The sequence below is a fragment of the Rhinatrema bivittatum genome, chromosome 4, assembly GCF_901001135.1.
Source record: "Rhinatrema bivittatum chromosome 4, aRhiBiv1.1, whole genome shotgun sequence".
Classification (NCBI taxonomy): Eukaryota; Metazoa; Chordata; class Amphibia; order Gymnophiona; family Rhinatrematidae; genus Rhinatrema; species Rhinatrema bivittatum.
In genome coordinates this window covers 24844950-24860051 of record NC_042618.1, presented here as the reverse complement: position 1 = coordinate 24860051, position 15102 = coordinate 24844950, and the positions used below count along the sequence as shown (strand labels likewise).

Below are 15102 nucleotides of genomic sequence, written 5' to 3'. Positions count from 1 at the left end.
GGCCTATGCTAACCGACATGGCAATGAGTTCCCTGAGCCCATCTGGTGCTTGTTCCTATTCTCCGGACCTGCAGTTCCTGCCTTGGATTCCTGTCTCTGCGCTCCCCCGCTACTCAGTGTAGCCTCAGTGTTACTACACCAGAGATCCTGTCTCCACGCTTCCCTGCTCCTTGGGCCTGCTCTGTGCATGTCTGCCTTGGAGATCCTTCCTCTGGTTTATCCTGTCTCCTAACCTGCTCAGCACTGCAATACCTTGGAATGTTTTCTCTCATACCCTGCTCCTTGGGGCACCCCTCAGTATTGCTTCACTGCAGGTGTCTGCGATCACGTGGCTGTGACGCAGACAACTCGTCTATGCCTCCTTTCTCCTGGGCCACAGACGTGGTTCAGCTGCCTGTGCTCCATTCAACCTCAGCTCCCGACGGTGGGGTCCTATCGGGCTCAAACCCTCAGGGAGAGTCAACTCCCACCTCAGGCCAAGGGTCCACAAAACCTAACAACAAGAAACTGTTCCCAAATTTCAGCGAGATCCGTCAAGTGGAACAGACCTACAAATTTTGCAGCATGCCCTAGAACACCAAAACACCTCCCTATTGGGATTTGGAAACAGAAGAAGCTGTACTGTTACAGATCACTACATAGAAACTACATGCTAACTAGCAGAATACCTCATCTCAGTAACACATGCAGCAGAACCCTTATGAAATACAAGAGAGCAGGGAATAAGAAGCACAAAGAGTGTGGGGGAAGGGGACAGAATTGGGGCATGGGGAAGAAGGTAGAGGATAAGGCTGAAAGGCATGGGGAATTAAGGCAAGGGAGACGGCAGGTGGCCATGGGGAAAGAGGAGAGAGCTCGAGGAAGGGTAAGAGGCAAAGAGAAAAGACATGGTCGGAGACAAAAAGAAAGCGAAAGACAGTTCCATTTCATGCCCCCTCTGCCCTCCAAAAGCGGCAACCGAGCCTCTCTTTACTCCCCTCAGCCCCTCCTCTCTCTTCTTGCTCCCATCCCTCTACTTTTCCCTTTGGCCTCCTTCCTCCACATATTTCTCTGCAAGGGAAGCCCTGCTCTCAAGTTAATTCGTCTGTTCCTAAGTCCTAGCTCTCCCCTGCTTGCTCCTTCCAGCTCCCCTCTCCGGCCAGGCGCCTGCCTCTACTGGAGACCGGAGGGAGAACGGCAGTCTGGAGTCCAGGCAGAAGCAATCGAGCCTGCGGGCAGATTCCAAGAAGGCAGATAGATCGGGGGATCTGGCAGCGCTCGGCAGAGGCTGGGCCATGCAGGAACGCACGCAGACCCCACACAGAAGCCGCGGGGGCGGAGCTTCAACGGCCGTTTCCTAGGCAGCGCCGCGGAGGCAGTTCCCAGCCCAGCAAGCGCTGGTTAGTAACCGACAAAGGTAAACAAGCAAAACAGGCCTGCACGTGGCGGAATTTACCTCCGCAGTGACGCGCGAGCTGTAGTTCAGGTAGGAGGGTAGGAGTTGTTGCTGTTGCTTAAGGAAGGGAGCAGGAGGGGGCAGAAGTCGCTGGTGGCAGCTGAATTTTGCTTTTTTTTTTGGGAGGGGGGGGGGCGCGCATACTTCCATCCCCGGCCTCCTCGTTGCGACGCTTATGGGCAGCAGAGACCCATGAACATGGGAAGATCTTTCTCTGAACACACTATATACTCGTTTGGCATTTTTCCACATCCTTATATCTTACTAGCGGTACCCAGCCACACATTGCAGTGGCTGAGTCAGGTTCTTAACCCTCCCTCCCCCTTCCTCTTGCTCATTTACCTCAGTCACTCACCCCCCCCCTTCCCTCCCCTGTCCCCACTCCAACTCTCTCCCCTCACACTCACCTCTCCCCTCATTCTCCCTCCCCTGACACTCACCTCCCCCCTCATTCTCTCTCCCCTCACTGTCACCTCCCCCCGCCAATCCCTACCCTTCAGTTCAGAAAACCTTTGTCTTTCTATTTCCGTGGGAACCCCCCCAACCCAACCCCCCCCCAATCCCAACCCTTTAAATCAAATAATAACCCCCCACCCTCCTGCCCCCTCCCAAGACCTGGGAAATTAAAATTGTTGGTGCTACACGTGGTCTGTCCCTGGGCGTCTGTGCGCGTTATGTAGCCAAATAGGGGAGTGCCTAACCAAATTTGCAATTCCAAATTTGTTTTGTGGTCTGGGGAGGGCTATTTTGGTGCGTTCCCGAGATTGTGCAAGTTTAGTATATGTATTTGTGTGTGAACATCCCCCTTCCCCCAAAAAACAACCCTATGAGAAAAGTTCTCTTAAACTAACTACCCCACACTCTCCTGCCCCCCTCCCCCAGCCCTGCGAAAAACAGTAGCCCCCCCCTGCCCCCCCCCCCCCCCAGAGTTGCTGAATGAATGAAACCTGCCCCCCCTCATGACCCCTCCCCAAGATGTTCGCAATAAATTCATTACCACCCCCCACCCTCCAGACCCCCCGAGACCTGATAAAAATGTCAGTCAGTGGAGCGGGCGTTCAGGAGCGGTCCGGGAGCAATGTATTGGCGTTGGTCCGTCAGCTGCAAGCACTGAAACGGGTTCCGACGGCCCTTTGCCCTTACTATGTCAGTGGGGTGGAGCAATGGCAGCGGTAGGCCCTCTGACATAGTAAGGGCAAAGGTCCGCCGGCTGCCAGTCCTGAAAATGGCACCGAGGGGCCCTCGCCCTTACTATGTCACATGGGCTACTGCCGCCATTGGTGCCCCCGAGTGGCATAGTAAGGGAAAGGGCCGTCGGCGCCATGTTGATTGCTGGCAGCCAACGGCCGTAGTGCAGGAGATGTGTCCCAGACCGGTCCTGACCCCTCGCTGGAGCCTCCCGGACTTCTGTCAGGTTTTGTGTGTGTTGTGAGGGCCTGGGAAGTAAATCAATTTGGCATGTGTGTGGGGGGTGTGAGGAGGGTGGGGGGTGTATTTTATCTGTAAAGGAAATAGTTATCTTCTGGTGAAAAAAGTGCGCGAATGTGTTAAAATGGAAGTGAAACGTGGACCTGGACTGGTGAAATGATTAGTGTAGCGTGTGTTAGTGTAAGGTGTAACAGATGGCGCTTATGTCCAGCAGATGTCGCTGTTTTCTGGAAAAGAATTTTAAACCTATTTTACCTGTCACAGGTGTGACATATCTGTAATGTGAGTACAGAAGAACCTTCCTGTATGCGAAATGAAGGTTGTGTCCAAATTTGAAAGCAATCAGTTCAGTGGTTTCTGAGATTAGTGATTTTGTCCAAACTATTTAACATTTTTATTTATATAGATGTATTAGTATTTATTTAATTACTTACTTTAAAATATTTATAGCCCACCTATAACAAAGCCAGTTGAGCTAAGGGGGTTACAACATAATAAAATACATTAGCAAATATAGAAACATAAGCACTTACATCTATCCACACATAATTTACTGTTCCTCTCAATCAGTCACATTCTCGCACTAGGAAACATACCTTCTATTTCCCCAAATGCTTCCTGGAACAAGAAAGAGAGAGCTCGAGAGCTGGAACCAGAAAGAGAGAGCTCGAGGAAGGGTAAGAGGCAAAGAGAAAAGACATGGTTGGAGACAAAAAGAAAGAGAAAGACAGTTCCATTGCATGCCACCTCTGCCCTCCAAAAGCGGAAACCAAGGCTCTCTTTACTCCCCTCAGCCCCTCCTCCCTCTTCTTGCTCCCATTCCTCTACTTTTCCCTTTGGCCTCCTTCCTCCACATATTTCTCTGCAAGGGAAGCCCTGCTCTCAAGTTAATTCATCTGTTCCTAAGTCCTAGCTCTCCCCTGCTTGCTCCTTCCAGCTCCCCTCCCCGGCCAGGCGCCTGCCTCTACTGGAGACCGGAAGGAGAAAGGCAATCTGGAGTCCAGGCAGAAGCAATCGAGCCTGCGGGCAGATTCCAAGAAGGCAGATCGGGGGATCTGGCAGCGCTCGGCAGAGGCTGGGCCGTGCAGGAACGCATGCAGACCCCACACAGAAGCCACGGGGGCGGAGCTTCAACGGCCGTTTCCTAGGCAGCGCCACGGAGGCAGGTCCCGGCCCAGCAAGCGCTGGTTAGTAACCGACAAAGGTAAACAAGCAAAACAGGCCTGTACGTCGCGGAATTTACCTCCGCAGTGATATGCGAGCTGTAATTCAGGTAGGTGGATAGGAGTTGTTGTTGTTGTTTAAGGAAGGGAGCAGGAGGGGGCAGAAGTCGCTGGTGGCAGCTGAATTTTGCTTTTTTTGGGGGGGGGGGGGGGGCGCGCATACTTCCTCCTCGTTGCGACGCTTATGGGCAGCAGAGACCCATGAACATGGGAAGATCTTTCTCTGAACAGACTATATACTCGTTTTGCATTTTTCCACATCCTTATATCTTATGTATTAGTATTTATTTAATTACTTACTTTAAAATATTTATAGCCCACCTATAACAAAGCCAGTTGAGCTAAGGGGGTTACAACATAATAAAATACATTAGCAAATATAGAAACATAAGCACTTACATCTATCCACACATAATTTACTGTTCCTCTCAATCAGTCACATTCTTGCACTAGGAAACATACCTTCTATTTCCCCAAATGCTTCCTGGAACAAGAAAGAGAGAGCTCGAGGAAGGGTAAGAGGCAAAGAGAAAAGACATGGTTGGAGACAAAAAGAAAGAGAAAGACAGTTCCATTTCATGCCCCCTCTGCCCTCCAAAAGTGGCAACCAAGCCTGTCTTTACCCCCCTCAGCCCCTCCTCTCTCTTCTTGCTCCCATCCCTCTACTTTTCCCTTTGGCTTCCTTCCTCCACATATTTCTCTGCAAGGGAAGCCCTGCTCTCAAGTTAATTCATCTGTTCCTAAGTCCTAGCTCTCCCCTGCTTGCTCCTTCCAGCTCCCCTCCCCGGCCAGGCGCCTGCCTCTACTGGAGACCGGAAGGAGAACGGCAGTCTGGAGTCCAGGCAGAAGCAATCGAGCCTGCGGGCTGCGGGCAGATTCCAAGAAGGCAGATCGGGGGAACTGGCAGTAGGGATGTGAATCGGGCTTCGGACGATTAAAAATATCGTCGATATTTTCAAAATCGTCAGAAATCGGGGGCTCCCCCGAAACGATACGAAAACCCCATGATATTGATCGTGGGGGTTCTCTTATCGTTTTCGGGGAGGACGGGAAAAACGGCACACAAAAATAACCCCTAAACCCACCCGACCCTTTAAAACTAATCCCTTTGCTTCCCCCACCCTCCCAACCCCCCCAAAAACATTTTACAGGTACCTGGTGGTCCAGTGGGGGTCCCAGGAGCGATCTCCCACTCCCGGGCTGTCGGCTGCCACTAATCAAAATGGCGCCGATGGCCCTTTGCCCTTACCATGTGACAGGGTATCCGTGCCATTGGCCGGCCCCTTTCACATGGTAGGAGCACTGGATGGCCGGCGCCATTTTTAAAGATGGCGCCGGCCATCCAGTGCTCCCTCCATGTGACATGGGCCGGCCAATGGCACGGATACCCTGTCACATGGTAAGGACAAAGGCCATCGGCGCCATTTTTATTAGTGGCAGCCGACGGCCCAAGAGCGGGAGATCGCTCCCGGGATCCTCACTGGACCACCAGGTACCTGTAAAATGTTTTTTGGGAAGTAGGCACCTATACCCATAAATTTTGGGCATGTGTAGTAATTAAGGGCTTTTGGCTGCAGCTAATAGGCACATGTAACCAATTGCTATCTACGGTTTTGCCAAATGACCCTGCAATCTGGCTATTTGGACTGGATAACCATGGTTTAGATAAATATAGTCTAAAATTCATACAAAAAGCCAGTCTGATAGGGAAATAAACTATTTTGCTAGTTGGGTTTCAGAAAACATTTCCCAACACGATCAATGGTTTAAGCTCTTGATTAAACTGTTTACAATGGAATATACCTGTGGTCAAGGTACCTCCAGCACAAGAAGGTTGGCCATGGAAAAAACTTGGAAACCTCTAGAAGACTATTTGACTCCCTCAATAGTCTAAACAGCTACTTAATTAGTTAATTAATAATTAATTAAAGCTTTATACAGCTCCTTAATCAACATATACATATTCTAAGATCATTGGTTTCAGTTTCTAGTAGGACACATATAGGGTAGGGGGGGAAAGAGGCGGGGAAGGGAAAGGACAGGGGAAGGGAGACGGATGGTTTCCTAGGGGTATTGATGAGAATATGGTTTATTGTCTAGGGTCCCCCTGGTTCCATTGCTTCAAAAGGACAAGGGAGGTAATATGAGTCTCGAAGGCATATCTGTTCAACGAATGGATGTTTCAGTTGTATGCTATCTGCCGTTAACGTTAATGTTCATGTTCTTCTCTTCTCCATGTTTGGTATCAAGGACTACATGTATATGTATGTGATAAATACCAATAAAAATAATTACCAAAAAAAAATGTTTTTGGGGGGGTCGGGAGGGTGGGGGAAGCAAAGGGATTAGTTTTAAAGGGTCGGGGTGGGTTTTTTGTTTATAGGCTCGGGTGCAGCCGATAAAACCACGATCGGGCCCGATGGAAAAAAACCCACATGTGAATCGGAACCGGAATCTGAACCGATTCCGGTTCCGATTCACATCTCTAACTGGCAGCGCTCGGCAGAGGCTGGGCCGTGCAGGAACACACGCAGACCCCACACAGAAGCCGCAGGGGCGGAGGTTCAACGGCCGCTTCCTAGGCAGCGTGGCGGCGGCGGAGGTACAACGGCCGCTTCCTAGGCAGCGCCGCGGAGGCAGGTCCCGGCCCAGCAAGCGCTGGTTAGTAACCGACAAAGGTAAACAAGCAAAACAGGCCTGCACGTGGCAGAATTTACCTCCGCAGCGACGCACGAGCTGTAGTTCAGGTAGGAGGATAGGAGTTGTTGCTGTTGCTTAAGGAAGGGAGGAGGAGTTACTCACTTTGGAAAAGTGTTGAGGTAGTGTGATTGGGTTGAATAGGTATCAACATTTGTTAATCAAGAGAGCAGTGAGTCACTCTGGCTGACTAACTGAAGTTAGACTGCTTGTATTTTCCAACCCACCCACCCCTAGCTCATCCCTTAATTTATAGGCAGGTGCCACTTTCACAAAAAAAAAAAAAAAAAAACATCCACAAAAACTTTATTGAGAATTCGCTCAGACCCCGGTAGGCCACTACCAGACACATAGTGAATTCACTAATACACTAATACATTTAAAGGATGTTAGACACATTCCTACTCCCATAGCAACCTAAAACTTAACTAGGAACTGATCAAAATTGAGATGAAGGCAGCAGTCCAGCAGCAAGAGGGGGGCTTCCCAGTCTTTTGCATCGAGTGTCACATGTATGATTTTTTACCCACCGGTGAGAAGTTGTACATGTGCATGCGATGCAAAGAGCTCCTGGCTCTCAGAGAACGAGTCCGATCTCTGGAGGCTAGAGTGGCAGACCTGGAGGAGCTGAGGCAGACAGAGAGGTATGTAGATGAGACCTTCAGGGACAAAGAAGCCAAGTCCCAACTTCAGACTGGCAGCCCTGGTGCTGCCTTGGAGGAAGAAGGTCTCATGATGGGAGAGCATCAACCAGGTGCAGCAGGAAAGGATCCTGCAGCAAGGACCTGCTCTCCAGGTGATGCATTGTCCTTTCGCACTGAGGATATCTCCCCAAAGCCTACTGCCCAGGAGGGAAGGGTTAGGTCGGCCATCATAGTTGGTGATTCAATTATTAGGAATGTAGATAGCTGGGTGGCTGGTGGGCGTGAGGATCGCCTGGTAACATGCCTCCCTGGTGTGAGGGTGGCGGAGCTCACGCATCACCTAGATAGGATTTTAGACAGTGCTGGGGAGGAGCCAGCTGTCGTGGTACATGTGGGCACCAATGACATAGGAAAATGTGGGAGGGAGGTTCTGGAAGCCAAATTTAGGCTCTTAGGTAGAAAGCTTAAATCCAGAATCTCCAGGGTAGCATTCTCTGAAATGCTCCCTGTTCCACGTGCAGGTCACCAGAGGCAGGCAGAGCTCTGGAGTCTCAATGCGTGGATGAGATGATGGTGCAAGGAAGAGGGATTCAGTTTTGTTAGGAACTGGGGAACCTTTTGGGGAAGGGGGAGTCTCTTCTGAAGGGATGGGCTCCACCTTAACCAGGGTGAAACCAGACTGCTGGCGCTAACCTTTAAAAAGGAGATAGAGCAGCTTTTAAACTAGAACAAAGGGGAAAGCCAACAGTCGCTCAGCAGCGCATGGTTCAGAGAGAGGTATCTTCAAAGGATACTAATGATGCATTAGAATTAGGGCATCCCGACAGTGAGGTTCCAATAATAAGAAAAGTAGTCCAAGTGCCTGTAACTGAAAACTCACCTGAGCTAAAAAATTCTAACTTATCCCTATTAATTATAAAGCAGAATGAAAATACAAACAAAAAACAAACTTTGAAATGTTTGTATGCTAATGCCAGAAGTAAGATGGGAGAATTAGAATGTATAGCAGTGAATGATGACATAGACTTAATTGGCATCTCAGAGACATGGTGGAAAGAGGATAACCAATGGGACAGTGCTATACCAGGGTACAAATTATATCGCAATGACAGATAGGAGCACCCGGGAGGAGGTGTGGCGCTTTATGTCCGGGATGGCATAGAGTCCAACAGCATAAACATCCTGCATGAGATTAAATACAAAATTGAATCTTTATGGGTAGAAATCCCTTGTGTGTCGGGAAAGACTATAGTGATAGGAGTATACTACCGTCCACCTGGTCAAGATGATGAGACGGACAGTGAAATGCTGAGGGAAATTAGGGAAGCTAACCAAATGTATTTATTTAATTTATTTATTTAACAGTTTTATATACCGAAATTCTTGTATGAGGGTACAAATCAGTTCGGTTTACATTGAACAGAAACAGTGCTTCAGTAAATGAAGCAATTACAATGAACATTAACATTACAATCAACATTAACAGAGCTTCAAAAGAGAACAATTACAAAGAGCTAGAGATTCCAATCAGAATAATATATTATTAACCAATGAAACAAGCAGAAACATTTAACATTTCTACAGAACACAGTGTCTCGGTGAGAAAAATATAATACGCACGTGTCGCAAATATGGAATGCACAAAACTAATGTCATGGAACAGAGGTGCATATAATGGTGTCACTGTACAATATAATGCAAGGCTAGTGGGGGGTAGTGATTACGCACGTGTCGCAAATATGGAATGCACAAAACTAATGTCATGGAACAGAGGTGCATATAATGGTGTCACTGTACAATATAATGCAAGGCTAGTGGGGGTAGTGATTACGCACGTGACGCAAATATGGAATGCACAAAACTAATGTCATGGAACAGAGGTGCATATAATGGTGTCACTGTACAATATAATGCAAGGCTAGTGGGGGTAGTGATTACGAGTGTGCACTGTAGTGAACAAAAAAGGAGCCAAAACTGGATATGAAATTAATGACTAAGGGGAAATAAAAGATGGAAGAGACAAAAGCACTACTCATGAGAGGGCAGGTTTTAATTTATCGGATTATCTGAATAGGAAAATGCCTGATTGAACATCCAGGTTTTGAGTCTTTTCTTAAAAGTGACCGGGCAGTGTTCTAGCCGTAGGTCTGGAGGGAGAGAGTTCCAGTGTTTTGGACCAGCCGCTGATAGGGCTCTCATTCCTGAGGTTGTTTTAAGAAAGGGAACCTGGAGGGTGTCTTTATATGCTGCTCTTACCGGCCTGGATGGTAAGTGCAGTCTAAGAGGGAACTTGAGATCCAAAGGTGTGATGTTGAATATCGCTTTGTGTGTGATGGTTAAAGTTTTGAACAAGATTCTGTAATTGATAGGGAGCCAGTGGAGGATCTTCAGGATGGGGGTGATGTGGTCCCATTTTTTAGATCTGGTTAGAATCCTGGCAGCGGCATTTTGCACCATCTGTAAAGGCTTGATAGTATTTGAAGGGAGGCCGATCAGAAGTGAGTTGCAATAGTCTATTTTTGAGAAAATAATGGCCTGAAGTACTGTATGGAAGTCGTGGAAGTGGAGGAGCGGTCTAAGTCGTTTTAACACTTGGAGTTTGAAAAAGCAGTCCTTGGTAGTGTTGTTGATGAAGCTTTTGAAATTAAGTTGTTTATCTATGAGGACTCCCAAATTTCTGACTTGGGAGGAGAAAGTGGGAGGGGTTGCAGGAAGGGGGTTAAGCTGAGTGAAATTGCCGTCGTGCGAGATAAGTAGATATTCCGTCTTTTTTGTGTTCAGGATCAAGTTGAGGCTTGATAGAAGGTTGTTTATGGACTTGAGGCAGGTGTCCCAAAACTCGAGGGTTTTGTTTAATGATTCGGTGATTGGTAAGAGAATTTATACGTCGTCTGCGTACAGATAGAAGATTAGATTAAGACTGGTGAGGAGATGGCAGAGAGGGAGGAGGTAAATATCCTATCATCGAAACCATAACTCTGCATCTCAATCTTGACTCCCCTGCTATAATCCTGGGTGACTTCAATTTACATGTTGACAAAGTTCCCCTCTCTACAAACTGTGAAGCCCTCCTCACCGCACTGTCAGCGATGGGATTCAGACAACAAATCAATAAACCCACCCACAAAGCAGGCCACACGCTCGATCTACTCTTTACAAACACTGGTATTTCTCTTACAAAACAACCAAATTGCAAAAAAGTCCCATGGTCAGATCACTCTCTAATCTCCACCAGCTTTTCCTTACCTCGATCAGACTCCAAACTCAACTCAAGACCCTCTTTCCTATACAGAAAACCTTGCAACTCGGAACATCTAATTAAAGCTCTAACCTCGGATCTACCACTCATTGAAGTATCTACCCCTAACGCTGCCCTCCAATCCTGGTCCAAAATAACAAAATCTATAGCAAACACTCTCTGCCCACTGACAACCAAAACAAGGTCTGCTAATACATCCAAACGACATCCCTGGTATAATGATGAACTACGAAAACTCAAACAATTACTTCGGCAAAAAGAAAGAAAATGGCGCAAAGCCCCTTCACCAGCCTCACTCTCTGATTACAAACGATCACTCCATCTTTACAAAAGTACCACGTTGAAAATCAAAAGAGACTACTATGCCCGAAAGGTTCATCATCTCAGCTTTGACTCAAAAGCTCTATTCGCCTTCGTTTCCAGCCTCACTAAACCTATCACTCCAGATATACCACCCGAACAAGCCCAGACTAAAGCAGACGAATTGGCTCTTCATTTTAACAAAAAAATATCGGATCTCCTTAATCAGCTGATTCCAAACACTACGTCTCCAGATAACACATATCTTCCCCAAAATAAAGACATCCAGCTTAATGCCTTTGAACCCATCACAATCACAGAGATACAAAATGTATTAAAAAGAATGAAACCGTCATCACACCCATTTGATCAAATCCCTACCAAAATGCTTCTTCTTATCCCGGACACAATAGCAAAAACCCTAGCAGATATTATAAACTGCTCCTTATCACATGGCATCTACCCAGATGACCTAAAAACTGCCTCAATCAAGCCACTGCTAAAAAAACCAAATCTAAATGCATGTGATCCCAACAACTTCCGCCCTATTTCCAACCTACCATTTATAGCTAAAATCATGGAAAAACTGGTAAACACCCAACTATCCAACTACCTAGAGGACCACAGTATTCTGTCCCCAAACCAATATGGTTTTCGCAAAGCCGCAAGCACCGAAACGCTACTAATTTCACTCATGGACTACCTACTCTCTGGTATTGATAAAGGCCAAGCATATTTACTAATCTTCCTTGACTTCTCGGCGGCCTTTGACACCGTCAACCACGCCCTTCTTCTAAAACAGCTGGCAAACATTGGTTTAACAGGTGCCACACTAAACTGGTTCAAAACATTTCTAGAAAACAGAGGATACAGAGTCAAAATTCATAATAAAGAATCCCAATACCACCCTTCTAATAGAGGAGTGCCGCAAGGATCATCACTTTCACCCACCCTTTTCAATGTCTACCTGCTACCACTCTGCCAACTACTTACAAAATTAAGCCTGAAACATTTCCTTTTTGCAGATGACGTACAGATCGTAATCCCTATAAAAGAATCAATCTCAAAAACAATGGAATAATGGGACAGTTGCCTATTAGAAATTAAACTTCTCCTCAACAGTCTAAACCTTGTACTCAATGCTTCGAAAACAGAATTCCTGCTCATATCACCGGAAAACAATAACACACTTCCTAAACCACCCACACTCCTTCAAACAACCCACGTAAGAGACTTAGGAGCCATCCTAGACAATCGTCTCAACCTCAAAACATTCATTAACCAAACCACCAAAGATTGCTTCTACAAATTACATATCCTGAAAAGAATAAAACCGCTGTTTCACACTCAGGACTTCAGAACAATCTTGCAAGCAATAATCTTTTCCAAACTAGATTATTGCAACTCATTACTATTAGGCCTCCCAGCTTCTTACACCAAACCTTTACAAATGGTTCAGAACTCTGCAGCCAGAGTCCTTACAAATTCCAGGAAAATTGATCACATTTCACCTATTCTCAAAAACCTCCATTGGCTTCCGATCCACTATAGAATCATGTACAAAACCATTAACATCATTTACAAAACTATCAACCAACACACGCAACTCGACCTACAAATACCACTTAAAAAATTCACCTCCGCCAAGCCTATCAGGGAACACTACAAAGAGTCACTCCAAATTCCAAAGGCCAAAACCTACCAACATAAATCCTTGAGTCTCAGAGCCTTCTCATCAGCAGGTCCAGCTCTCTGGAACTCGATCCCACCTGATTTGAGACAAGAGCCATGCTCTTTAACATTTAGGAAAAGACTAAAAACTTGGCTTTTCAAAAAAGCATTTCCAAGCCTTGAATAAAACCTCTTCTCACTAGCACTAACTCGTATGCAATAATGGAATGTAAACACGAATCAACCAACCTCAAACCCTCTCTCACTAATTCCTGCTGAATATTTATCATACTATTACCATTCACAACTGTGTCATATTTATTCATTTGATTACCTATGTACCGTTTCATAGTCTTATTTTTTCACTTGCTATTCTAATGTATCAATAGGCTGAAATGTAAATATTGTGCTGTTCAATTTCTCCTCTTCCATCCCAAGTTTATTTTCCTTGTTTTTTTGTAACTTTCCCTCTCCCTTTTCTGATTCACTGTATTTAAAGTTCAAGGTTCTTATTGAAAATATTGTTTTTTACGTTACGTTATGCTTTACACTCCTTGTTATTTGTAAACCGGGTTGATGTGATGCCTATCATGAAACTCGGTATAACAAAAACAATAAATAAATAAATAAATAAATAAAATATTGAAGAGGGTTGGGGATAGTGAGGAGCCTTGGGGAACTCCCAACGTAGCGCAGACAGGTAGGGACTCTTCATTGTTGATTTTGACCTTGTAGGTCCTGTTTTGAAGGAATGACTTGAACCAGCTTAGGGCGGTGCCTTTGACGCCGATGTCCGATAGATGATCTAGAAGGTAGGCGTGGTTCACGGTGTCGAAAGCTGCAGAGAGGTCAAGGAGAATAAGAAGACTTGGTTGTTTTTTATCCAGACTTGTGAGGATGGTGTCTGTAAGAGTGATTAAGAGTGTTTCCGTGTTGCGGGCTTTCCTGAACCCGAACTGATATGGGGAGAGGATTTTGTTGTTGTTCAAGAATTCTGTGAGTTGCTGGTTTACTATTCTTTCCAAAATTTTTGCGATGAATGGAAGGTTTGCTATGGGGCGGAAATTGGCTGGATCATCCGGGGAGAGATTCGGTTTTTTTAGCAGAGGTTTTAGGATAGTAAGTTTAAGTGGGTCTGGTACATGGCCCTGTGAGAGTGAACAATTGATGATTTTTGCAATATGCTTGGAAATGGTATTAGGAATGGAGATAAGCAGGTTGGATGGGATTGCGTCCAGTGGGTGAGATGCAGGTTTGAGCTTTTTGAGAATGATTTCTATCTCCATTGAAGAGGTAGGTTCGAAGGTGTCAAGATATGTAATTGGGTGAGCGGTTGCTGTAATGGGGAGTGAAGGGAGAGGAGAATTGTTGTGTGTGAGTGGAGCTAGAAGGTTTATGATTTTCATTTTGAAGTAAGTAGCTAGTTCGGCTGCTTTGCTTGAGGCTTAATCATCTGGAACCGCCGTAGGTGAAGGCTTGGTGAGCAAGGAAATAAGAGTGAATAAAGCTTTTGGGTCGTAGATGAAATGATGGATTTTTTGAGAGTAGAAGTTTCTTTTGGTGCGGAGGATGGCGGTCCTGTATTGATGCATTAGTGCTTTGTATGCTGTCAGATTGCTTGTAGAGGAAGGGTTTTTGCGCCAAAGGTGTTCTCTGCTTCTGAGGTCTCTCTTGATGGATTTAAGTTCCGGAGTGTACCACGGTTTTCTGTTGTCCATGTTGGAATGAAGAGTTTTTGTAGTTAGAGGGCAGGTGAGGTCAGCCACTTTTTTCGTGATTTTTGACCAGGAAGCTGTGGCCAAGACAGCGTCAGTGAGGTCGAGCTGCTCTAACTCCGAAGTTAGGTGATTGATGAGTGTGTCTGTGTTGCATAACTTCCTGTAATGGATTTTGGTCTTTTGCGACTGAGAGGTGAAAGGTTGATGATTTTTTAGAGTGGTGGAGATAAGCTTGTGATCAGACCAGGGGACAGGAGTACAGCGTGTGCCAAATGAGGGGGAGAGGCTCTCATTTAAAAAGATCAGGTCCAAGGTGTGTCCTGCTTTGTGAGTAGGTTCGTTGATAATTTGTTTGAAGCCCATACCGCTCAATGAATTAAGAAATGTGTTGCAGCTCGATGACAGTGGGGACTCATCCACATGGAGGTTGAAATCTCCCAAAAGGATGGTTGGTTTGTCTGAATTAATATGTTTGGCTATGAGCTCTATTAACGGGGATGGGTCTGATTCAAGGTAGCCGGGAGGGGCATAAGTAAGGGCAATTTGTAGGTTGTTAGATTTGAAAATGGCAAGTTCCAGGGGGGAGAGGCATTTGCCCATTGAAGAGTAAGTCTAAGTTTTTTGTTTGCAGCGAGAAGCAGACCTCCACCTCTTTTCTTAGGTCTGGGAATAGAGAAGAAGTTGTATGAGGAAAGCGGAAGTTGGTTGATTAGGGCAATATCTTCTG

At 46.2% G+C, this 15102-nt stretch overlaps 1 protein-coding gene across 2 annotated transcripts in view; it reads left to right on the top strand.

The window, feature by feature from the left end:
• Window positions 1–1432: 1432 nt before the first annotated feature.
• The window catches only part of LOC115089680 (alpha-1-antitrypsin-like), a 70198-nt gene continuing 56528 nt past the window's right edge, over window positions 1433–15102 (top strand). The window contains exons 1-3 of one of the 2 annotated variants that reach the window (XM_029597873.1): window positions 1433–1465; window positions 3451–3540; window positions 3801–4050. In XM_029597873.1, the coding sequence (XP_029453733.1) occupies window positions 3475–3540; window positions 3801–4050 (316 nt within the window). In that variant the 5' untranslated portion in view covers window positions 1433–1465; window positions 3451–3474. Of the gene's footprint in view, window positions 1466–3450; window positions 3541–3800; window positions 4068–15102 lie in introns of those variants that run through there. The other variant, XM_029597874.1, reaches the window with a different exon arrangement.